This window comes from Lepisma saccharinum, chromosome 10, assembly GCF_977018435.1.
Source record: "Lepisma saccharinum chromosome 10, izLepSacc3.1, whole genome shotgun sequence".
Lineage (NCBI taxonomy): Eukaryota > Metazoa > Arthropoda > Insecta > Zygentoma > Lepismatidae > Lepisma > Lepisma saccharinum.
Window position 1 is genome coordinate 28,429,020 of NC_139238.1, and position 25,587 is coordinate 28,454,606.

The following is a 25,587-nucleotide window of genomic DNA, read 5'->3' on the forward strand; positions in this document are numbered from 1 at the left end:
TGGAAATATCTCAGACAAATATAATGGTACTATCATCTGTGGAACAGTCACAATTAATGATTAATTATGATGTTGCAATCTCGGTAATTGTCAGCCCAATGGTCATCTCATTCTTACACACTTTGCAAATTGAAAACAACAGAGAGCATTGTTTCTCTTGGCAACCGGTTCCCGTGCAATTCACATCGTTGCTAAGATCGCACGTAGAGGAAGTGAACTTTGTTGTCAAGCGTCGCCTGTTGCCCTTTAAAATCCGCGTCCAAGCAGCTTTGACACGGGAAATGAGCCGAAACAATGTGTTGCGCAAAGGAAGGAAAGCATTGTAGAGATGCCGAAATTTTCTTTTTGTCACTTTTGTGTTTACATTCCTGTCATGAATTATCGCCTGAACTCCAACACAGCCATGATAATTCTTACGTGCATTCTATCCAGACAGTCGGTCTCTCACAAGTTCGCGTGCTTGTTCGTACGCACTGTATTGAGTGACATAGGCGTGCGGGCGTGCGCAGTTCCTCTGAATAGGGGGACAAAAGCATTGATAAAAGTTGAGTCAGGAAAGAGAAACCTTACTTTATTTCATTGTTTTTAGTTTCACTGCATTGATTGGTATATATGTGTATGCATCTCTATATACACACACAAATAACGAATAAATAAATCAATTGTCTCTGAAATCTGCCACGCTCCTCCAAACAATTGTGTTCATGCATTTAAGACAAAACTGTTTAGCAGCAAGAGTCTGTTGTACTTAGTAGATATAACTCCTCTCTCTGGTAATTTAAAATGCATTACAGAAAAGAAGAAAATTGCGAGCGAATCGAGCAAGAAAATTTTTAGATCAAAAATCTGAAAACAATATTGATTTAATATGGCACAACAAATATCATGGGGCGCTATGGCATTCTCTTTTACATTTTTTTTCGTTTAGATCGTTCGGCGTCCAGCGCCAACTCCCACCATCCCCTAGCTACGGCTCTGAACTTGACAAGACTGCAGGTGCTCTTGGCCGTCTGGAAGAAATAATACAAGAAAAACGTGAAAACCAATTCCATCTTGAGTATCCTTTTGTCCTGCTACTCTTAGATTCTGCTAGTCTTGCTTTCTTTTACCTCAATGTTTGTCCCCTTGCCCCCTAGAATTGATTTCTGTCCAAGGTTGGAGAAGGGCCATGCTCATTGCCCCCCTGTGGTTGCGGCACTACACCCCCCTTTCCCCATAGTTGATATGAACTTTCATCGGCTTGAAAATGCTTTTTCTTTAAGAGTATAATATCGTTTAATAACGGCTATAAGATTCCTCTACACTAAATTTCTAGCTGAAAGTATAATAATGTAGGAACATGGACATCTGGAAGGGGGACAAGGATGGCCACACCTCCCCCTTAGAAATCGAATGTCACCCTAAAAACTAGTCTATATATTCCACACGTATAATTTGATTTTAGTCACAGTAATTTACATTAATGCGATAGTTTCAAATTCAAGTGGTGTTTTTTGATGAGGCAAGTCTGTTATCGGGGAAATATGTCCCATTGAAAAATACCTTGCTTGTCCCTCCATGGAAAAATCTGTCGACGTCCATGATTAGGGAGGGTAATTGCCCTCCCTTGCCCCCCCCCCTCCCGTGCGCACGCCTATGTTGCGTGATGGCGGTACTGTGAAGTGATTTTCTTGTTGCATGAAAATGGCAAGACGGTAATATCACAATGGTGCAAAATAAATTACAGTCAGTGCCAAGAGATATTTCGACCAGGGGAAACGAATGGGCGCATCTCACGACATAAGCCAAGGTGTCAAGTGCACGGCGGAGTGTTTGAGGGGTTACGTCAGCGCAGTGAAAAAGATATGTAAAGAAAAAGGGAACAGCAAAAATTTGCATTGACCCAATATTTTATTGGGCGAGTTTTTCCAAGGTGTGGGGAGAAGAAAGATACACGACTTTTACTTTAATTATCCAGTTCAACAGAATCCATTATGAACAGCATTTTATACTTTTACCTTTCACTCATATTTATTGAAAATTTATTAATGTTTTTAGTCCTTTTGTCTCTCTTAATGAACCCACAATTCCTTGCTTATTACAATAGTTGCAGCTGTGAAACAGACCAAAATATAAAAGCAATATTTCAGGTGGAATGTATAGCAACACGTTAAATGCTGAAACCACAACCACTACTCGATACAATGCTTAAGTGAATTTTGCGAGATAAACGCAATTTACATGCGTTTTTGCTCGAAATATATTTTAAAATGGTAGTTGGCGTGAAGGCTTCAAATGCGCATTTTTTAAAATTTAATTTTTATGCTTTGCTATCGCTAGTATGCACCTCTCTCTGTTTCCCTTTGTTATGAAATCGCTGTCCGCAGCAGGTGCGTTATTATTGTATACAGACAAGACTGGATCTCTCATTGACATCATTCAAATCGTCCTCATCGAACATCGTTGCACTCAATATATCTGTTTAAATGTGCGACATAAAATAATTCTGGGAAAATGATGTTCTCTTTAAGTCCACTTTATGGACAGGTAGCCAAATTCGGGACTGGACTTACAGTTTAAAGTGGGGTCCGAACCGCTATGTACATTCGCAGGATACCGAAGGAGACTTATGTTCATATGAAGATAAAAGCTAGAACAAATTTAAAAAAACAAAACCTGCAGTACAGCAGTACACCATTTGCAATATGATAAATATTTCATTCATTATTTTATGCTGCGAAAATACTTTGGATCGGCTCAACGGAACGCACTTCCGCGATTCTCGCAGCGAAGCGGCAACGCTGTGGAAGTGGCCTGCTGCCCGCGGAGTCTGAGATTGGCCGCACTCCGCCATACGTCATGCACCCGTTTACCATATTAGGAGTGCGAAATAATAATTAATATCTGGAACCATATTTGATGTACAGTCAACGGCAAAGATAATGGTAGGCAAATTGTCCACCACTATTTTAATTACTTTTTTATTATACATCCTGTGCTGTTTTAAGGAATGAAACTATGTTGGTTCGAAGCAGGCATTGTTCTCTGCTTATTGACGTCTTTATTTCAATTCATTGTCATCACATTCTGTAATTCAGACCGAATGAAAATGGTGGTGGACAATTCGACTACTGTTTCTTTCGCCGTTGGGTGTACACACGAAAAAACTTCTGGAATTTGATCAAATGCGTTATATCAACAGTTTTTTGCCATGTCATTGAATTTGTAATTATGCATTTCAAGTTTGCACGTTTCCATAAAATGAACATTTTTGAAGTATCTAGTAAAAACATGCATTTGATTTTTTCTACAGAGGTGCAAAAGTAATCAAACTTCAAGTTCACAAAATCTCAAAATTATATGTACAGTCGATTATATGGTGTTAAGTTCCCCGTTCGTGAAAATTGGAAGGAAAAACTACACTTTACAGTGAATTTTTCATTATAGTAAGAAAACAAAGTTAAGAAAAGAAATCAGATAACGCTTATTAAAAAGTAGATACTTGAAGCTTTCCAATGGGGTATAATTTACTTTTTTCCTCCCACGGAGTACAATTTTACAAGCGCGTAAACCGAGGGCTCAATATTTTTGTCACGGATAGTAGTTAATTCGACTTACCTGTTACAGAGAGCGTTTGGAAGATTCCTTGCAAGGATGACTTGGCGCAATTGTTGAGATCAGGATCATTAACGTCACAGACGCGAATGTATTCGGCTGAAAAGACAATTAATGAATTTGTGCATGTACTCATGGACCCATAGAGCAAACTGAATCACAGGTAGAGGTGGACATTTGTTTGAAAGTACTCAAATCGCCCTTTCTGAGTACCGGAAACAAGTGGTTTTATTGATGAGAGCGGCATACATGAATTGAATCCCAATGAAAAGACTTTATTCATAAAATTAGTTACTACGGTTCGTCATTAACTTACCAGGGTAGTTTTTTGGATTTAACTTTGCAAGATTTGACTGGGAAAAGCAATAGACTGATGCCACTTAATTCACAGGGCTTCTATTGGGCTTTAAGGAAAATTCCTTAATTCTTCGAGTCGTGCTCTGCAAGCATTGTAGCCAACGTAAAGAAAATTACGGCAAGAGTGGAGATAATTATTGACCGGCCCTCGTATGTAGAATGATTTTCCCAAGCTTCCATCATTTGGCAATTTGGATTTGAGTTGCCCTAACATTGGGGAACATTCCTGGAAAAAGGTATTTTCTGTAGTATTTAATTCCGGGTTGGAGCAAAATTATAGTGATCACTGTTCTTTGGTATAATGGGAGGGTGGCGCGGCCATTTTTACCCTGTAAAATCACCAAGAAAAAAATTATTGTGAAGGTAAAATATACACTAAATCAATGACAAATGAGCACTCCATTGACATGGCCGTTCAGAAATCAGTGTGGCCAACCTAAAGAAAATTATAACAAAAGTGCAGGTACTTATTGACCGACCCTCGTATGTAGAATGATTTTCCCAAGCTTCCATCATTTGCATTTTTTATTTGAGTTGTCCTAACATTGGGGAACATTCCTATAAAAAAATTAAAATAAAAATGAAAAACATTCACCGAGAAATCATCAACACTAGGGAAGCCCAGGCATTTGGAAACCCATTAGGTGAGGCACAATAGACTCCCTAGTCAGGGGTAATTGTAAAAAGGTAAAGTGTTCCCCTGTGCTTAGCACCACGCCATGAAGGCGTATAGGGGGTGTGGGGGTAACGCCCCACACTTTCTTGATCCGGTCGTGAGTGGGGGTGATGTGATCAGCATCACGCCCCTGACCGCCTTTACCCCCCAGGGTTTCCCCCAGGTACCCATGTTATTCGACGCTGGGTGGGCGCCGGGGCCGCTACTTTTGCTAATATTTCGTGATAATTTTGATCTGTTTGTAGTAAACTAGAGGCTATATTTCACCCACCTATTATAGCCAGGTCTGTACTCAAGGGTATACGACGCATACCCTCTGGTTAATCTTAGTCTTCTACTACATTCCACACACCTTCTCCTTTCATTTCTTCAAACAGCAAACAATACTTTCTCAGAGAGGAGAGGGATAACTTCTAAACGATGTCGAAACATTATTCTGAATTATTTGAAAAGGGAATACATTTATTTTATTTTCCAATGTGAAATGCACAATGAAGCAAATGAACATTTTTATCACTCGTTTTTCATGAAGGAGTGGAGGGATGACTGGAACTGTGCAAAATATAATTGCGATAGTAATTGTTTCATAACATTGCACATCTTCACTCATTATACTTAATTAGAATGTGATTAAAAATAAACATTAAAATCAGGTGCACACACAACTTGAAACAGACATTTCAAGAAGAACTGGGCCATGTTTCCACTATAGAGCATCTCAACCTCAAAAGTCAGTATGGGTTAAATGGAGCGCGTCGTTGCCAGATCAACGAACGGAGTCGCATCGAGTCGCTGTTAATCGCTAATGATTGCGACAAATTTACTTCCTAAATATCGTATAGGAAATCATCAAAATCTATGTATTTGATGCATTTTGGAAAAAAAAAACTATAGTTACCTCAAGATTTGCATGTTATATTTCGTCGTAACTATTTACTATTTTACATTTGCATTATATGTGTAATACACGCAACTATTGTTACTTCTTTCGTTGAATGTTGTATCCTTTACATAAACAGAATTAAATAAATGCAAAAACAAACATTAAGATACATTTGTTTACGGAAAATAAAGCACACTGCACTTCCTACGAACCGGGGCACCTGCCTGCAACTGAATTGTAACCTCGGTGGCGCGCAATGAATTTGATATGCCAGATAGCCCGTATAAACAAACTACGATTGCGGAATAAATAACGGTGCTGTGGAGTAACAATGCATTCTAAAAATAACTTCAAACAATGGTCAACACTTTTCTCGCTTGGTCTGCATGTGTATCGCGACAAACCGAAAAGTTTCTCGGTAACCAACTTTTTCGTGTTACGGTCTGATGATTTATACAAAATATCCAATGTAATATATATAACTCTCCTTGTAAGCAAATTAATTCACTCAGGCGAAGAATATCATATCTACAAACATCATAGATCCCGTAGAAAAAAAACTGGCGAAGTTGTTCAAGCGGTTTGATATTTATGGCTTTTGAAGTATTTACTAGAAAAAATTAAGCGTTTTGCAAAGTTGCATAATTATGAAAAATTCAGATCACATGAATTTATGACAGGTTATGTAATGCCGTCAGTAATAGGGTGACCAGACATACTCTTTTTAAGAGTATTATACTCTTTTAGAGGTTCATATACTCTATACTCTTTTCAATTTGCAAAAATCCCCAAATATACTCTTTTCCTTGCTATTTCATTTCATTCATTATTTTACGCATAAAAATGCGTTAAAATCCACAGAAAGAAAAGAAACAATCATGGGTAAGTGGAGGTCAGTACAGGCTGAGTCAAATTTAAAAATGATTGTGCCTCTTATAAAATTCTTGTTTACTCTGCCTGGTACAAATGTTGATTGTGAAAGACTCTTTAGTGTTATGAAAACTTATTGGCGAGAGTAAAAAAGTACACTCCTGGTGTCAACACTCGAACAAGTAATGTTAGTGAAATTCAATGTGGACATGGCCTGTGAAGAGTTTAGACTGGCAATAAAGGACGATTTAAACATACTCAAGAAAGCAAAAACATCCCAGAAGTATGAATGATGGTGCCCACTGGGGAGGAAGTATTTGTAATTAGCTAATTACATTAGACCTATAAGTAATTTGATCTGTAGTGTGTAGGCCTATTTTATAGGGGCTATGATAGAAGCAATAACAAATATCCACCCTTATTTTCGTTTTATTTTTATGATTTGTGCATGCGCACCTTCAACCTATAGACTATACTCTTTTTGGTCAACAAATATCTGGTCACCCTGGTCAGTAAATAGAGCATAAAAAAACTGTACAGGATAATGATTTCACTGTTTGAATTTTTTTATTTTACATTTTATAAATTTTGTAACATCTGGCAACGCAGCGGTGGTAGAGAAGGACAGAGCTATTGGCAAAACTCATGTATTAGAGAGAAAGGGAAGTACTCCATTTACTTCCATACTGACTTTTAAGGTTGAAACGCTCTATAGTTAAGGTAAACTTCGACAATTCATTGATACACCCATAAATATTAGGAGTAAATAAAGATTACATGAATACTTTTCTCCACACCTTCAAATTCACTTTTTGCCAATTGTGCAAGTTTCTCACAAGTGTAATTTTCAGAAGTGTAAATAAATGACAGAATAGCTCCACTATCCATCTCGTATTCTAACGATATTTAGAGGTTTAATAACTGGTGAAGGTACAGTTTATCATTTTGGAATCTAAAACATTATTCCTAACTGTACATTTTACAGTAACTACAGCCCAAATAAATATTAACACTAATTTTCATTAAAGTTTTTTTTTATGTATCAAAATATGGAGGTAAGCACATTCAAATTGAAAGCTTATGCCTGCAAGTAGAATGACAGCACTTCGTTCCTACGCGTCAGCAAAAATTCGATGCGACTGGTGTTATGTCACATCCGGTGTAGCGGGGTACGAGCTGTTTTATTGTTGAGTCAGCAGAACGTGTCTGATCACGTTGAAGACATCGGAAGCGGTGGGGGAGGGTGTCAATGGATTTGTCACGTTGTTTCTTGATGTATGCTAACCTAACACGTGCCGAAGGTGCTGTACCCCCGAAAGCTTAGCGGCTAAGGTTATTGCTCTGTAAAACAAGAGGCGTCGAGGGTTCGATTCCTGGTAGAGTCAATATTGATTGATTGATAGATTGAGTTAGTTTTTTTAAGTCCGTTTTATGCACGGCAAAACTAATCAGGATTGGAGCTACAGTTGAAAAGTGGTGATTCGGACCACTATGTGCCTCCACCGAGTATCGAACCTGGGACCCCTTGATTACAAAGCGACGATGTCAATATTGAATGGTCGCGATTAGCCTGTGTGTAAATAAAGGCAACAAAATGGTTGAGTTCGAAAATCCAGTTGCGTTAGTGGTTAATGTTGTCACCTGGCAATGAAGAGGTCGCGGGTTCGATTCTCTAGGTAGTTAAATTAGGCCAATTGTTTAGTCCCGCCATTATAGGTCCCCGATTAGTCCATCTGTGCATAAATAGTGTTTGAATAAAATCAATATGGCGGCCTTGGGTTAGTGGTTAATGTTGTCGCCTGGTAATGAAGAGGTCGCGGGTTCGATTTTCTAGGTAGTTAAATGAGGCCAATTGTTTTGTCCCGCCATTATAGGTCCCGATTAGTCCATCTGTGCATAAATAGTATTTGAATAAAATCAATATGGCGGCCGCGTTTTGTGTTTAGCGGCGGCGGCGGCGGCGCGGCGCGGGGGGTGTTTTTTATTCCGCGAGATGTTTTAACCAAGTGGTTGAGGGTTCGATTCCCAATGTTGGTGAAAATTGGATATTCAATTGTATTTGTTTAAAAGTTCCGATTAGCTTTTTGTGCACAAAGAAAAAATGAACTAATTGGAAATAGGATGTTTATGCTGTAATGAAAAGGTCCCCGGGTTCGATTCACAATGTCAAATTGGCTGATAATGATGTTGTTTTTAAAATAAAAAAAAGAAGTGTGTTGAGTCCCCATTAGTATTTATGCAGGAACAGATATTAAAAATCAAAACAAAATGGCTGTGACTGGTGTTTAGTATTCGAAAGGTTCCAGGTTCGAGTTCCTAGTTATAATTTTTTTTTTAGTTTACAGAATTAGTTCCCATTTATTGCATTTTGGCGAGCACGTCCTCCCCCTTTGTGGCATTTGGACATGTTGGAGATATACATAGAAATTGTTGTCAAAGTGCCTAACATGATTTTCTGTTTAAATAAAAAAAGAAGTGTGTTATCAGCCCCGATTAGCACGAACAGATATTCAAAAAGCAAAACAAAATAGTTGATATTGTTGTTTAGTATTCAAAAGGTTTTGGGTTCCAATGCTGGCAAATTTGCAGAATAACATTGATTTGTTTAAAAAGTGAGTTACTATCCCCGATTATTTTTGATACACAAATAGAAAATGGGGTGATTTTTGGAGTTTTGCAACCAAGGGTGGTCGAGGGTTCGAGTTTCACTAGGGGCTAATGTTGGCGTTTTTAACGCAGTCCCGATTAATCGTAATGCATGAAGCTGTTTCAACGAATATCGAACCTGGAATCTTTTGATTACAATGCAAAGACTTTACCACTAATGTATGCTATGTTTTAAAACCAAAAATAAATAATAGTATCGAATTTTTAAAAAAATGCGTTACCAGTCTCGATTAGCCATTATGCACAAAGAGATGTGTTTTGAAACCAAGGGGGGGGGTCGAGGTTTCGATTACAACTGGGTATGTGTGTTGAGGAAACTAAAGGTCAACAGGCATGGAAAGGTTTTACTCGCCATCTCAAAATAAGTTTTTGGGCTTGGTACAGGTAGCTTTTTGTAGAAAGCCCCACAACGGCATCAACGTGGCTACCATCTGTGGGGGCCTCTTTTTTTTAAGTTGGAGAGGGGCACAAAGCCGTTTGTACCATACAACGTTGCACCGAAGAACCAACTTGTCAACTAGTCACTCACTCCATCATTAAAGTGCACAACATGATATCAGATTTGCACTGATAATAAGCAAAAAATTATAGCGGCTGCTTAATTATATTTCAATGACAGCAAATGGTTTCAAATGAATGTTTTTCTCACTCCATCATTAAAGTGCACAACATAATATCAGATTTGCACTGATAATAAGCAAAAAATTATAGCGGCTGCATAATTATATTTCAATGACAGCAAATGGTTTCAAATGAATGGTTTTCACTTTATTTTTTACTAAGTAACAGATTTGGTAATGAAAAGCTTTAACATTTGCATATAATATGAGATTTCTTTTGGTATCCAGTTTGTATGTTGACCAAATCACAGATATACTATTACTAAGGATAGCATTAACTTAATCTAATAAAAATATATTCCACTGCATTACAAAATTAACTCATTCTGTTTTCTGTTGTTTGAATCCATATGGTAAAGTCTCGAAACTTGATGCACATCTTTTTCTTTTGGTATATACCACCTGAAAAACCCTTATTTCCGGCTTACTAACAACGGAATGTGTTTTTGTGCGTACGATTTTGTTCGAGTTTAGTAAAGTTAAAGAGGAGGTGTTGTCGAGAATAGCATTGGTGAGTGATTCGAAATTGATTGTGCTGCTGTTTTTATGGTTTAGACATATGCCTTTCACCTTGCAAATAGTAGTAACATTAGTATTGTCTGGATTTACTACCTCAAATGCATAACTTTTCGGCCCACTGGATGAAAATGCTCTGATATAAGCATTTTCCCCATAGAGTTCTAGTTCATTTGTTAGAAAAGGCGTATTTAAGAATTCCCCGAGTCACAGGTAGTAAAGTCCAACTTTTGCCCCCATGCAGCAGAAAGTGATTATTCAGTATTTTTAAGTTCAAAAATAATTTTAAAAACTCAGTTTGCTGTGCTCTGTAGTGAGAAAAAGTTAAGCCGATTGTTTCGCTGCTATACCTTTTTATTTCTGCTGCAATCCCACAATGCAACTGGAGGTAAGTGTGTGATATAAATTTGTTTTTCTAGTTAACTGTTATTTCAAACTGCTTACCCTACTTCTCTAATGGTTACTAATTTTAATCTCTAGTGCGTGTGTGTCTGGTATGTAGTTTGACCAATGTAGCTCAACCAACAGTAGAATTCACCAACGATAAGATGTAAACCAAATTGAAATGGAATAAAATTAACACTGCAATAAAAAATTCTAGGGTTCGAATCAAAGCGGGGTTATATGTATCTATATAAATTTGTTTTTAAAAACTGTGTCACCAGCCCCAATCAACCGCTGTGCGCAAACAGCGAAATTGTTTAGATGGCCGCTTTATGCACAGATGGGTTAATCGGGGCTGGACCTACAGTTTGAAGCGGAGTTATATATATCTATTTAAATTAGTTTTTAAAACTGTGTTACCAGTCCCAATCAGCCGCAGTGCGCAAAAAGAGAAATTGTTTAGATGGCCGCCTTATGCCCAGATGGGGTAATCGGGGGTGGACCTACAGTTTGAAGCGGAATCATATCTATCTATTTAAATTAGTTTTTAAAAACTGTCACTAATCCCAATCAGCCGCTGTGCGCAAAATGAGAAATTGTTTAGAAGGCCGCTTTATGCATAGATGGTGTAATCGGGACTGGACCTACAATTTGAAGCGGAGTGATATGTATTTATTTATATTAGTTTTTAGAAACTGTGTCACCAGTCCCAATCAGCGGCAGTGCGCAAACAGAGAAATTGTTTAGAAGCCCCGTTTTATGCATAGATGGGGTAATCGGGACTGGACCTACAGTTTGAAGCGAAGTGATATGTATCTATTTATATTAGTTTTTAGAAACTGTGTCACCAGTCCCAATCAGCCGCTGTGCGTAAAAAAGAAATTGTTTAGAAGGCCAGTCCCAATCAGCTATTGTGCGCAAAAAAGATGAACTGTTTAGTAGACCGTTTTATGCACAAAAAGGGGTAATCGGGACTGAACCCCACAGTTTGAAGCAGAGCTATATGTATCTATATATTTTTTTAAAAATGTCACCAGTTCCAATCAGCCGCTGTATGCAGAAAAAAAAATTGTTTAGAAGGCTGCTCTCTGCACAGATGGGGTAATCGGAACTGGATTTCTGTATTTGTTTAAAAAGCCATAATATACACAGATAGGTTAATTGGGACTGGAACTACAGTTTGAAGCGGGGTCGATATTATCTATTTATCTATATAAAACCGTGTTTGTAAAATTGTCTCCACCCCCCAATCAGCCTTTGTGCAAAAAAAATAATAAATAAATAAATGATTGTTTAAAAAAGCCATATTATACACAAATAGGCAAACTGGGGTTGGTCCTACAGTTTAAAGTGTGTTTAAAGTATGTTTTCAACGCATTCTTGTTGAACTGTAAACCATATAGTTTGAGGGTTTTTTTTTATGTAAATACATATTATTCACAGATAAGCTATAAAGGGGTGACTCTACAGTTATTGTGTATTTATAGAAAATAAAAACACATGTTGTTAGGTAATTTTGAACTTTATAATTTTCAGATATCTTCGAAAAATGGAAACTGGAAGTACTACTAATTTTGAGAGGGTTATTGAAATAAGCACCCAAGAGGTGTTGAATAAAATCAGAAATGAAATCGGAGAATTTAGTCAAAGTAGCTGTATATCCACCCAGGGTGTGCTCAATGATTTGGATTTGGCCTTGGGTACAGCTGGTGGAAATAATTCGATTGACAACATAGACAAATCCGTAAACATTGATACTCAGAATATTTTTGTTGCTGTGGCCAATGAATTGGGGGAAGACATTGCTAATAAATCAACTGGGGTTGATTATTCACAAAAGCATAATAAGCACAAACAAAATGTCTCTTCTACTGTTTACAGTTATGGTAGTTATAGTGACTACATCCAATCTACGCCCTCCACCTCAATGGAAAATGCAGGCACTGCTAATTTTGAGAGGGGTATTGAAATAAGCACCCAAGAGGTTTTGAATACAATCAGAAATGGAATTGGTGAATATAGTCAGAGTAGCTGTATATCCACTCAGTGTATGCTCAGTGATCTGGATTTGGCCTTGGGTACAACTGGGGGAAATAATTCGATTGACAACATAGACAAAACCGTAAACATTGATACTCAGAATATTTTTGTTGCTGTTGCCAATGAATTGGGGGAAGACATTGCTAATAAATCAACTGGGGTTGATTATTCACAAAAGCATAATAAGCACAAACAAAATGTCTCTTCTACTGTTTACAGTTATGGTAGTTATAGTGACTACATCCAATCTACGCCCTCCACCTCAATGGAAAATGCAGGCACTGCTAATTTTGAGAGGGGTATTGAAATAAGCACCCAAGAGGTTTTGAATACAATCAGAAATGAAATTGGTGAATATAGTCAGAGTAGCTGTATATCCACTCAGTGTATGCTCAGTGATCTGGATTTGGCCTTGGGTACAGATGGAGCAAATAAATCGATTGACAACATAGACAAATCTGTAAACATTGATACTCAGGATATTTTTGTTGCTATTGCCAATGAATTGGGGGAAAATAATGCTAATAAATCAACGGGGGTTGATTATTCACAAGAGCATAATAAGCACAAACAAAATGTCTCTCCTACTGTTCATAGTACTGTTCATGACCTCAACCAATCTACCCCCTCTACCTCTACTGCTATTAACAGCAATCAATCCAGACCCTCTGTCTCTATTTCTAGTGAGACCAACCAACATGTTGAAATCTTTTCTAACAAGTATAACAACCAGGATACAGGGATATTTGGGTGTATTGGAACAACCGATGAAAAATGTGGAGATATTTTCCATTTAGAATCTGTTTTAGAGACTAGAGAATTGGAGCAATGTACAAATCATATTTCGCCAGCGTTATACCAAATGGTTCTTCGGGATTGTATTCAGGAAGCGGAAGTGTGCAGACAGGTAGGCGGTGGCGATGATTCAGTGTTACATCATGTTGAAGTTATAGAAGAGACAAAAAGGCGTTACCAAAGATTCAATATGGAAGGACGAATGGTGCGTGCTCGGTTGCGGGGGGCACCACACAATGAGAATCCGGTGATATGGGTTCAGGAGGGATTGCAAGAACTGATCCAACATGTTCTACGTGATGTGGCCGAGCATGACCAAGTTGGTATTACTATCAGAAATGAAGATCACCCTGATCGCCCTTTTTGGTTATCTTTTCGGGAAGCACAGGCGATAAATATGGAGATATTGTGGGCAGCATTGGAAAAAGTATTGCAGAGCAATACAACATTTCTTTCTGACAACAATTTCTATGTATATCTCCATCATGTCCAAATGCCACGAGGGGGAGGACGTGTTCGCCAAAATGCAATGAATGGGGAACAATTCTGTAAACTAAAAAAAGGAATTATAACTATTAAAAAATCCGATAGCAGGTGTTTGGCTTATGCGTTGGTTGTGGCAAGAGGTATTAATGTTTACAAAAATGAACCTAAAAAACGTTATCAGTATGTTAGACAACATAAATGTGTTATGGAAGAAGAAGTGGATAAACTGTGCAGAGAAGCTGGGGAAAATTTGAATGGTGGTGGAGGAACTACCGAAATTCAAAAATTTCAGGACTATTTATCTGATTTCAAGCAGTGGCGTATGCTGAGACCAAGATCAGGTCTATCTCCAAATATAGTAGTGTTTGAATTTTAAATGAAAATGTGTCCGGCAAAAAAGAGGGGAGGGGGGGCTCTTCCTCATTCATTTTGGATTTTATTGTTTACATCGATATCTTGCCATTAAAAACAACAATAGTAGGCAATGGATATAAACTATTTCGTGCTTATTTATAAAGAGGAGCGGTCTATAACATGCAATATGTAGGACCTACATGCGAGTATGAAATAATAATTAACTTCTTACCTTACTTGAAGGTAAACTCCATTCCTCTCTCCTTTTCCGTAAATTTTTTTTGTCACTTTATCGAAGAATGTGTCCTCACATGAATTTCTGATGTTGATTAGAACCCCTTTCTCAATAGACATTATAGCTAAATTGCTAAGCCGCGCTTGTTCCTGTGTTGCTCATTGTGGCCCCTAAATGCACATTCTTGCTTCCCCAGAAATGCTATTGCATCAATTACTCTTCTTATAATAATTCTGTTTTCCTTCAATTTTTCATTATGCAAACTGTCAGCAATCTTCTTTTGCAAATTTAAGGAATGATCAATTCTTTGAGAACCGAATGTCTGTAAGTTACTGAACGCACGTATATGACTAAGTGATTTTTGGTGTTTATCGCAAGCAGTTACCAAATAGTTTAAATTACTAAATCCTGTTGTATTCTAAGGACTTTTGTCGGTAGAAAAAAGCAAACATGCCCAGCAATACAACTTATTAAGTGCACTCGACCCAGTCAACCAAAGATATTTTTTGTAACTGGTCTCGTGAAAACGCCTAATATATACTTTGTTTTTGTCTTTCTGCACGACTGTAAGATCCGGAAGAGGTGGAAGAGGCCTACCTGTCTCTATTATTTGCATCCTATCCTCGTAAGGAAGCCGTAAGAATGTCGTCTTGGAGACAAGTTCGGTGATTAAATCAATTTTCACACGCCCACGGAACAAAAACACAGAACAACACAGCACAACAAAAGGGCCTCGGTCACTGATTTTTTTTTTTAAAAAGGATTTGCATCCATGAACACGATACGCGGGCGACACAAAGAACTCGGATCTCGGACACAACAAGTTTGACCATATATCCCTTCCTCTTGCGGAAACTACCACCGACCCGCGTGGTTGAAAACACGTGCTTGAATGGTTGCTATGACAACATGGATTGTTTATGTTGCCAAACGTAATGGGATGACTCGGGCCGAAACCGCCTCCGCGAGGGCGAAGGTTTTGACATTTTGACAGCGGGGGAGGTGGGAGGGGGGTTGCTTGAAACAGAAGTAAACAGGATGGCAACATGGCTGACGTCATCAGAATGTCCCATATAGCTGCGATCGGCTGCGACCACAGTCGAATTTCGTGGAGAAGCAGAGTGCCACCTTCAGGGGAAAATCACTAAATTTGGCGGATTTATAATTCTTGTATGTGACGAAATTCATGGAACTGGAAGAGAGACGGGCAATGCTCGAAGGGATGGAGAGGGGGGAGGTGATGTAATTTTCATGAGGCATCCCCCTAGCTTGAATAATTTGCATTGGCACCCCCGCCTATATATTTTTTTTCCAGCGATGTAGCGAATTTCGTATTTCCATTGTTGGCAACACTACAAACATCGCCAGGATGCAGCGAAGTCTTCACTCTTCAGCGCTTGGGGTTGGAAGCCAGCACCAGGGACCACCAAGGTCGTCCCTGCCAGCACAAATACGTCATGGGTTGAAAGGACCGCCTGCTGGTTCAAAGACTTTTCCCTCAGACGAAGAAGCCAGGCGATAAATAAAGACGACCTTACACTAGCGCTTTACCCCGTGGTCGTTACGTGAGAGTGAAGCATCGGTTAAATATGCTAGTCGATTATTTCCTGTATTTTAATATGGGCTTCGGCGATAGCCTAGGTAGCCTAGAATATACGCGCCTGATTTCAAGATTACCGTATATAATGGATTTTCCGGGAGTGATGTGATATATGAAGGTTCTTTATTACCTAGGCGCGAAACTTTAAATTTGGTGTACATAAACAATCATTTTAATGTTATAACATCTCTTACAGCTGCATTCTCCGCTAATTTCTATTGTGAAACTTGCCATAAAAAATATGATCATGTTTCTAGACATCTAGGATCCTGTACAGCTGTTTGTTCACAATGCCAAGAAAAGCCCAAATGTACTGTTTCAGAAACCAAAATAAAGTGCACTGATTGTAACAGATTTTTCTATAGTAAAAAATGTTACAATAATCAAAAAACATGTTACAATAGAAAAAACTCTCTTTGTCAGACAGTAAAATGTTGTGAAAAATGCCTGAAAGCGTATGCTATCCGTACAAACAGAAATCCTCATATATGTGGGGAGAAATTCTGTGTCAGCTGTAAAAATATGGTACCATCTGAACATCTATGTCACATCCAAAAAATTTATAGCAAACAAATATCTTCTCTTATATCAAAAAAAGCAATGCTTGTTTTCTACAATATTGAATCGAGGCAGGACACAAAACTAGAAGGCACTGAAAACAATTTTCTGCATATTCCAAATCTTTTGGTGTGCCAAAATGTATGCTATAATTGCATTGAGAACAAAGATATGTCTCAATGGTGCAGTGTATGCGGGAAAAAACAGCACATTTTTGATAGTACAGAACCTGTTTACAATTTTCTGCAATTTGTTTCAGCTCACCGCTGAAATTGTGTGTATTGCACACAATAGTAGAGGGTATGATTCGCACTTTGTACTGCAAACTATGATCGAAAAAATGAAATGGACACCGTCTGTTATCATGAATGGAGCCAAAATATTATCTTTGAAGATGCACAATATCCATTTCATAGATTCTCTCAACTTTATTCCAATGGCGCTCAACAAATTACCGAAAGCATTTGATCTCCCAATGTCCAAAGGGTATTTTCCTCAATTTTTTAATACTTTGAAAAATAAAGAATATGTCGGATGTATCCCTGGTACTGAATTTTACGCTGTTGATTCTATGATGGAGAATCAGAGAACCAGTTTTTTGGAATGGCATAGTGAACAACAGAAAACAGGGGTAGTTTTCGATATGCAGAAGGAGTTGAGAAAATACTGTGTAGAAGATGTTAATGTACTACGTGTTGCCTGTTTGAAATTCATGACCACTTTTGAAAAAGAAACAACAGTGAACCCATTATTGGAAGCCATCACCATCGCTTCAGCTTGTAATAAAGTATTCCATAAAAGATTTTTGAAAGCAGAACATATAGGAATTATTCCTAAAAACGGATACAGATGGTGTGATATTCAGTCTATAGAGGCTATTCAATGGTTGGTATGGGAGGAAAAAAAACATAAAATCGAAATCCAACATGCAGCCAGAGGACCAGAACTACAAGTTGGAGGAAATTTGAAAGTAGATGGATATTTTAAAGATCAAAAGGGGCAAGAGCATGTATTTGAATATCAAGGATGCAGAACACATGGTTGTGTCAAATGTTTCCCTACTTCACGTACAGAACCTCTTCATGATGACCCATATGATACTTTGTCTTTTCGGTATGAAAGAACAGAAAATAAAATTACCAGATTAAAAGCACTTAACTACATTGTACATGAGATGGGGGGGTGTGAATTTCACCAGCAGTTGAGAAATAACAAAACCATGAAACATTATGTTGAAAAACATCCGTTATCAATTAAAGCCCCCATAATTCCCCGGGAGGCGTTTTATGGTGGTAGAACTAATGCTACCAAACTACATTACACTGTGAAAGAAAATGAAACAATTCAATATAAGGATGTATGTAGCCTGTACCCTTATTGTTGCAAAGTTAAAAAGTTTCCAGTTGGCCATCCGGTGAAAATTTATGTGGGGGAAGAATGCCCCGATATTTATTCTTTTGAAGGGCTTGTCAAAGCAACAATACTTCTACCGAGAGATCTGTACCATCCTGTGTTACCATATCGAACCAATTCAAAATTAACTTTCCCTCTATGTAGAACTTGTGCCGATGAAATAAACCAGGCGGAATGTAACCATACTGCTAGGGAAAGAGCTATAACTGGAACCTGGGTTGTGGATGAAGTTCAGAAGGCAGTTCAAAAGAAATACAAAATTTTAGAATTACATGAGGTATGGGAATATAATGTTGAACAATATGATCCTGCAAAAAAATCAGGTGGTGTTTTTGCAGAGTACATCAATACATTTCTCAAAGCAAAAGTTGAAGCAAGCGGCTGGCCATTGTGGTGTATTGATGAAGAATCCAAAAAAAAAATACATAGCTGACTATTTTGAAAAGGAGGGTGTGTTGTTGGATGAAAACAGAATATGTGCTAATCCTGGATTACGAAGCTTAGCAAAACTTTTGCTGAATTCATTTTGGGGTAAATTTGGACAGAGATAAAACCCTGGTCAAGTTAGTATTATCAACAATCCTAAGGATTTTTTCGATAAACTAGAAAATCCCAATGTTGAAGTACATCAAGTTATACCTATAAATGCATTTGAGGTAGTAAATCCAGACAATACTAATGTTACTACTGTTTGCAAGGTGAAAGGCATATGTCTAAACCATAAAAACAGCAGCACAATCAATTTCGAATCACTCACCAATGCTATTCTCGACAACACCTCCTCTTTAACTTTACTAAACTCGAACAAAATCGTACGCACAAAAACACATTCCGTTGTTAGTAAGCCGGAAATAAGGGTTTTTCAGGTGGTATATACCAAAAGAAAAAGATGTGCATCAAGTTTCGAGACTTTACCATATGGATTCAAACAACAGAAAACAGAATGAGTTAATTTTGTAATGCAGTGGAATATATTTTTATTAGATTAAGTTAATGCTATCCTTAGTAATAGTATATCTGTGATTTGGTCAACATACAAACTGGATACCAAAAGAAATCTCATATTATATGCAAATGTTAAAGCTTTTCATTACCAAATCTGTTACTTAGTAAAAAATAAAGTGAAAACCATTCATTTGAAACCATTTGCTGTCATTGAAATATAATTATGCAGCCGCTATAATTTTTTGCTTATTATCAGTGCAAATCTGATATTATGTTGTGCACTTTAATGATGGAGTGAGAAAAACATTCATTTGAAACCATTTGCTGTCATTGAAATATAATTATGCAGCCGCTATAATTTTTTGCTTATTATCAGTGCAAATCTGATATTATGTTGTGCACTTTAATGATGGAGTGAGTGACTAGTTGACAAGTTGGTTCTTCGGTGCAACGTTGTATGGTACAAACGGCTTTGTGCCCCTCTCCAACTTAAAAAAAAAGAGGCCCCCACAGATGGTAGCCACGTTGATGCCGTTGTGGGGCTTTCTACAAAAAGCTACCTGTACCAAGCCCAAAAACTTATTTTGAGATGGCGAGTAAAAACTTTCCATGCCTGTTGACCTTTAGTTTCCTCAACACACATACCCAGTTGTAATCGAAACCTCGACCCCCCTTGGTTTCAAAACACATCTCTTTGTGCATAATGGCTAATCGAGACTGGTAACGCATTTTTTTAAAAATTCGATACTATTATTTATTTTTGGTTTTAAAACATAGCATACATTAGTGGTAAAGTCTTTGCATTGTAATCAAAAGGTTCCAGGTTCGATATTCGTTGAAACAGCTTCATGCATTACGATTAATCGGGACTGCGTTAAAAACGCCAACATTAGCCCCTAGTGAAACTCGAACCCTCGACCCCCCTTGGTTGCAAAACTCCAAAAATCACCCCATTTTCTATTTGTGTATCAAAAATAATCGGGGATAGTAACTCACTTTTTAAACAAATCAATGTTATTCTGCAAATTTGCCAGCATTGGAACCCAAAACCTTTTGAATACTAAACAACAATATCAACTATTTTGTTTTGCTTTTTGAATATCTGTTCGTGCTAATCGGGGCTGATAACACACTTCTTTTTTATTTAAACAGAAAATCATTATTAGGCACTTTGACAACAATTTCTATGTATATCTCCAACATGTCCAAATGCCACAAAGGGGGAGGACGTGCTCGCCAAAATGCAATAAATGGGAACTAATTCTGTAAACTAAAAAAAAAAAATTATAACTAGGAACTCGAACCTGGAACCTTTCGAATACTAAACACCAGTCACAGCCATTTTGTTTTGATTTTTAATATCTGTTCCTGCATAAATACTAATGGGGACTCAACACACTTCTTTTTTTTAATTTTAAAAACAACATCATTATCAGCCAATTTGACATTGTAAATCGAACCCGGGGACCTTTTCATTACAGCATAAACATCCTATTTCCAATTAGTTCATTTTTTCTTTGTGCACAAAAAGCTAATCGGAACTTTTAAACAAATACAATTGAATATCCAATTTTCACCAACATTGGGAATCGAACCCTCAACCACTTGGTTAAAACATCTCGCGGAATAAAAAACACCCCCCGCGCCGCGCCGCCGCCGCCGCCGCTAAACACAAAACGCGGCCGCCATATTGATTTTATTCAAATACTATTTATGCACAGATGGACTAATCGGGACCTATAATGGCGGGACAAAACAATTGGCCTCATTTAACTACCTAGAAAATCGAACCCGCGACCTCTTCATTACCAGGCGACAACATTAACCACTAACCCAAGGCCGCCATATTGATTTTATTCAAACAATATTTATGCACAGATGGACTAATCGGGGACCTATAATGGCGGGACTAAACAATTGGCCTAATTTAACTACCTAGAGAATCGAACCCGCGACCTCTTCATTGCCAGGTGACAACATTAACCACTAACCCAACTCGATTTTCGAACTCAACCATTTTGTTGCCTTTATTTACACACAGGCTAATCGAGACCATTCAATATTGACATCGTCGCTTTGCAATCAAGGGGTCCCAGGTTCGATACTCGGTGGAGGCACATAGTGGTCCGAATCACCACTTTTCAACTGAAGCTCCAATCCTGATTAGTTTTGCCGTGCATAAAACGGACTTAAAAAAACTAACTCAATCTATCAATCAATCAATATTGACTCTACCAGGAATCGAACCCTCGACGCCTCTTGTTTTACAGAGCAATAACCTTAGCCGCTAAGCTTTCGGGGGTACAGCACCTTCGGCACGTGTTAGGTTAGCATACATCAAGAAACAACGTGACAAATCCATTGACCCCCTCCCCCACCGCTTCCGATGTCTTCAACGTGATCAGACACGTTCTGCTGACTCAACAATAAAACAGCTCGTACCCCGCTACACCGGATGTAACATAACACCAGTCGCATCGAATTTTTGCTGACGCGTAGGAACGAAGTGCTGTCATTCTACTCTGCAAAAATTACGTGGGCCAAAATATTTGCTAGTAACAAATGTGGATATGAAGATAAACTTTTATTTATATTATTCTTTTTTACCAAACCATAATTGTGCTCACTGGTACTTGAAAAAGAAACTCAGTTACAGTTACTAGTTTCAGAAAGTAACGGTTACTCGAGAAAACAAAGTAGGCCTAACTGTTATTTCCCAACACTTACGTAACAATAACCTAAACAGAACATATCTACTGATTTAGTCATCGCAGTGTAATACTCACAAATGTTCCTCGGTGAACAGAAGGCCACGATATCTGACAGAACCACTAGGGCAGTTACTGGGAACAGCCACATGACCAACCGCTGGGATCTGAGTTGTGTGATGAACTGTTTTAGTGGGGCAGGAACTGGTTCTGGGAGAACTCCAGACCTTCTGCCTTCGAGGCACTTTTCTTCTTCGATTCCAGCGCCCTGTTGCTTCATTTCGCGACATTCTTTCAAGTTTTTCTTATAACATCGGTCATCAGAAGCTTAAAAATAAATCTTTTGCGTCAGTGATATCTCTTGGTGTATTGGTAGACGGTGCGTGACGGTAAATCAAAATCAATAAATATTTTACCTTCGTTATATCCAGGTTATATGAAGTAAGTATCCAAATAGATGTTTACTATCCTTTTAAGGATATGAAATAAATCAATTTAGTTCTTCAATCTGACCTACGAAATTATTTTTTATTAATTCATCCATGCATATTAACCACCACATACCTTGATGTTTCTTTGATTTGGTTAATACCTGTATGAACTTCTTTTAATGAGTTCTAACCTTCTTTCAAGTAGCTGGATGTAATAATAATAATAAACGTTTATTGTTATCTCACGCTGAGAACAACAATGGCCACATACAGCACCACGTCCAATATTTCTACAATTAGTTCTTCATTATTTAAATTATGCATTAACGTATTTAAGATAGGAAACTTTGTCTGAATCAGTAATTATTCCTAGATCCTTAGGACTCTAACAATATCAAAATTGAGGCGGTCTATGGAAATTTTCCGGAGAACAGTTTACTTAATGTCCAGAAGTGTGAAGAAGAAATGCTGAAAATTTGAACACGATACGTCAAACACAGGGGTTGGTACATTTGTTTGTTTGCACGCTTGCGGAGTTGATGTTCGGTTGGAGAAGCTCGTTACTTGAGTTCCTGGCTTTTGTTGGAGCACGTAGACGTTAACAACATCATGTAGTGTGGAAGCGGTGGTGAAAATAGTGATTTGATCGCTGAAATATCAGTGTCCGGTGTGTGTATCTCATTGTCATGCCGCTACATATACTTTCATTTCATGTCATTTATTTTCTGGCAGAATATTTTCAAATCAAGGAAGAAAAGAAAATACAAGACAATAAGCAGTATAAGGTGTATTTTCGTACATTCAAATACATATCGTTACTTCTATAGTTTCATAATGTGTCTATGGAAAAAGGGCACATAACATGTTTCTTCCAGCACATAATTACCTAGGTATAAACTCGATTTCTAACGTACCAAGCAAATAATATATATATATATATATATATATATATATATATATATATATATATATATATATATATATATATATATATATATATATATACCTTTAGAATTCTGAAAATGCCATTCTCTCGTATATGCCCTTTTTCCATAGACCGCACAGTGTGGTATTTTCGTAATCTAGCTGGACAAAAGTCAATTTTCGCATTTGGCTACATGGGTTAAATACTTGTTAATTTGCAAGGGAGTTGAACCATATTACATGAAACTAGGCTCTGTATTCCAAGAAATCACACTGAACAATAGAAAAAAGGGTCTCACTAGCCGACCACCTGAGTTCCGCCTGCCAAGTGCTGAAAGCGATCGCGTCATTCGTCTGAGTTGCTCGATGAATACGGTCTGTTTCGGTGTGCTAGTGGTGATTGTGTGATGTTCTCATTTTCTTTCGTGTTTCAACGTAAGGTTACATTTGTTGGTGTATTATTATATGTTTTAGTTTAAGCATGAGCACCATCAGAAAAAGTCACGTTTATTTCTGTATGAGAAAACGTATAAGTCAGTTTGGACTAGAATCTTAATATATTATATGGCATTATACAGATCTGCTATCCTAGTTTTCTGAAAGAGTTACTTGTTTCCTACAGTTAATATGTTTGCGAATGTTTGAGACACTCATACATATTTTTTTAAAAATTACAGAATGACTACGCAAATTTCACGGCGGAATATTTTCGACGTGTGGTATACCAACCAACGCCAAAGAATAAAGAACGGATGCTTTGTTAAATTATATAAGGGAAGAATGTGGTTCCTCGTCCATTTCGGAAGACATTATAAGACATATAAGAAGACATTACCTCAGATCCATTTCTTGGAAGTTTACGTGCTCCTTCCAAAGCTAAACGTGGAACAATTTCTCCAGAACTATGCCAGCTCTTAGAAATGAGAGCTCCAGCTATGGAGGAGGACGAAATCCAATCAGTTGAATCTGATGGCGATTCAGAGGAATCTGCAGAAGATATCGAAAGTGATTTCGCGGAATCTGATAGTGATTCCGACTAATTGCTATATTTTCTCTGAATTTTCTATAGTTTTGTATATTATTATTATTATTATTATTATTATTATTTGTTGTACTTCTATATATTGTACGACTTTGTAGGTTCTTGTTTATATATATTCTCTTGAATACTTTTCGTTTCTTCTGTGCTTTGGTTTCATTGATATTCTTAACCAATGTAACGCCAATCAGTCAAATATTTTATTATTAGTATGAGATATTATCTTGAAATATATGTCTCAACCCTTGGCAGTGCATTTGAATTGCATCTACAATACTTTACAGCATATATAACTTACATATTGAAGGATAAATAATTTTGTCCAGCTAGATTACGAAAATGCCACACTGTGGACCGCCTCAATTATACGGGTTCGATACCTGATGAAGGCACTTCCACTTGAAACTGTAGGTCCAGTTTCCATTAGCCTTTCTGTGCATAAAGTGGACTTAAAAAACAACAAATTGAACCAAAAGAAATTCCAAAATTATAATAAATAGAAGTACGTAAAAGAATTGTCTCCCGGAGAAATGGAATCAATATATAATTTATTGAACGGTGAAACAGCAAAGGGAGCTTTCAGACCGAAGCGACATTTTACAGGTGCCACTGGGATTGCCGCCTTCTCACTACTGTGTATCGTATCGCGTTGGTCTGTTGTTTGGATTTCACCAATCGAGCGCAGGCTTGTAAGGCCTCTCATGCCGCTATGGTGTGAAACGTTACTGCTGACTGGCTGGTTTCCAAGCGACACGTGTCGTCTGTAGCTTGTCGCTTCCACTTCGGTCTGAATACTCCCACAGGGAGAGTCGCTTGGGAGCGAACCTTCAGCAATCAAATAAGCCTTTTGATCCGAATCGACACAAGCTACACGTGTCGCTTGTCGCTTGCGTGTCGCTCGGACTGGGCAGTTTTCTCAGTAGCGTTCATCGTATCGCCTCGGTCTGTTGTTCGCGCATGTGCAGTGAATGCTTTACTTGTACACTGAATGAACATGTGTCGCTTGTCTCTTCCGTGTGAACACTCGCTGTCGCTTGTCACTTCGGTCTGAAACCTTCTTGAAGCGCAAATATTCACCTTGTATACTTCTAAGATTGAATCAACCTATGAAAGAATACTGAAAGTGGCAAGCACATAGTACAAATGTTCACATAACTTTGTTCTATGCCATTACCGCCTTATATTCAAGTGGTCCCGGATTCGATTCCCGATGGAGGTACATTGGTTCGGTGATCGCACCTGAGAAAAAAGGGATATTGATAAACAGAGAAAAATTTAGTTTTCAACCTACCACTGGAAGATAATATTTTTTAACGTGCATATATTTTAAAGATTAAAGTAATAAACGTTTGCAAATAACACAAGCATAGTGTCAAAGTACATTTTAATAAAATATTACTTATTGTAATTCTTTATTATCATTTGTATGGCTTGTGAAAATTAGTTCGAAACTGCGTGTCTCTCATTCAAAATATTCGAAATCATGAGAAGT

At 37.7% G+C, this 25,587-nt stretch overlaps 1 protein-coding gene across 1 annotated transcript in view; it reads right to left on the minus strand.

Moving 5' to 3' along the window:
* LOC145994039 (protein takeout-like) overlaps positions 1 to 21,981 on the minus strand; it is a 58,672-nt gene extending 36,691 nt beyond the window's left edge. The window contains exons 1-2 of the mRNA XM_083130122.1: positions 21,780 to 21,981; positions 3,598 to 3,693 (exon numbers count right to left, since the gene is read on the minus strand). Of these exons, the coding sequence (XP_082986248.1) occupies positions 3,598 to 3,693; positions 21,780 to 21,981 (298 nt within the window). The remainder of the gene's footprint in view (positions 1 to 3,597; positions 3,694 to 21,779) is intronic.
* Between the last annotated feature and the right edge of the window lie 3,606 nt (positions 21,982 to 25,587).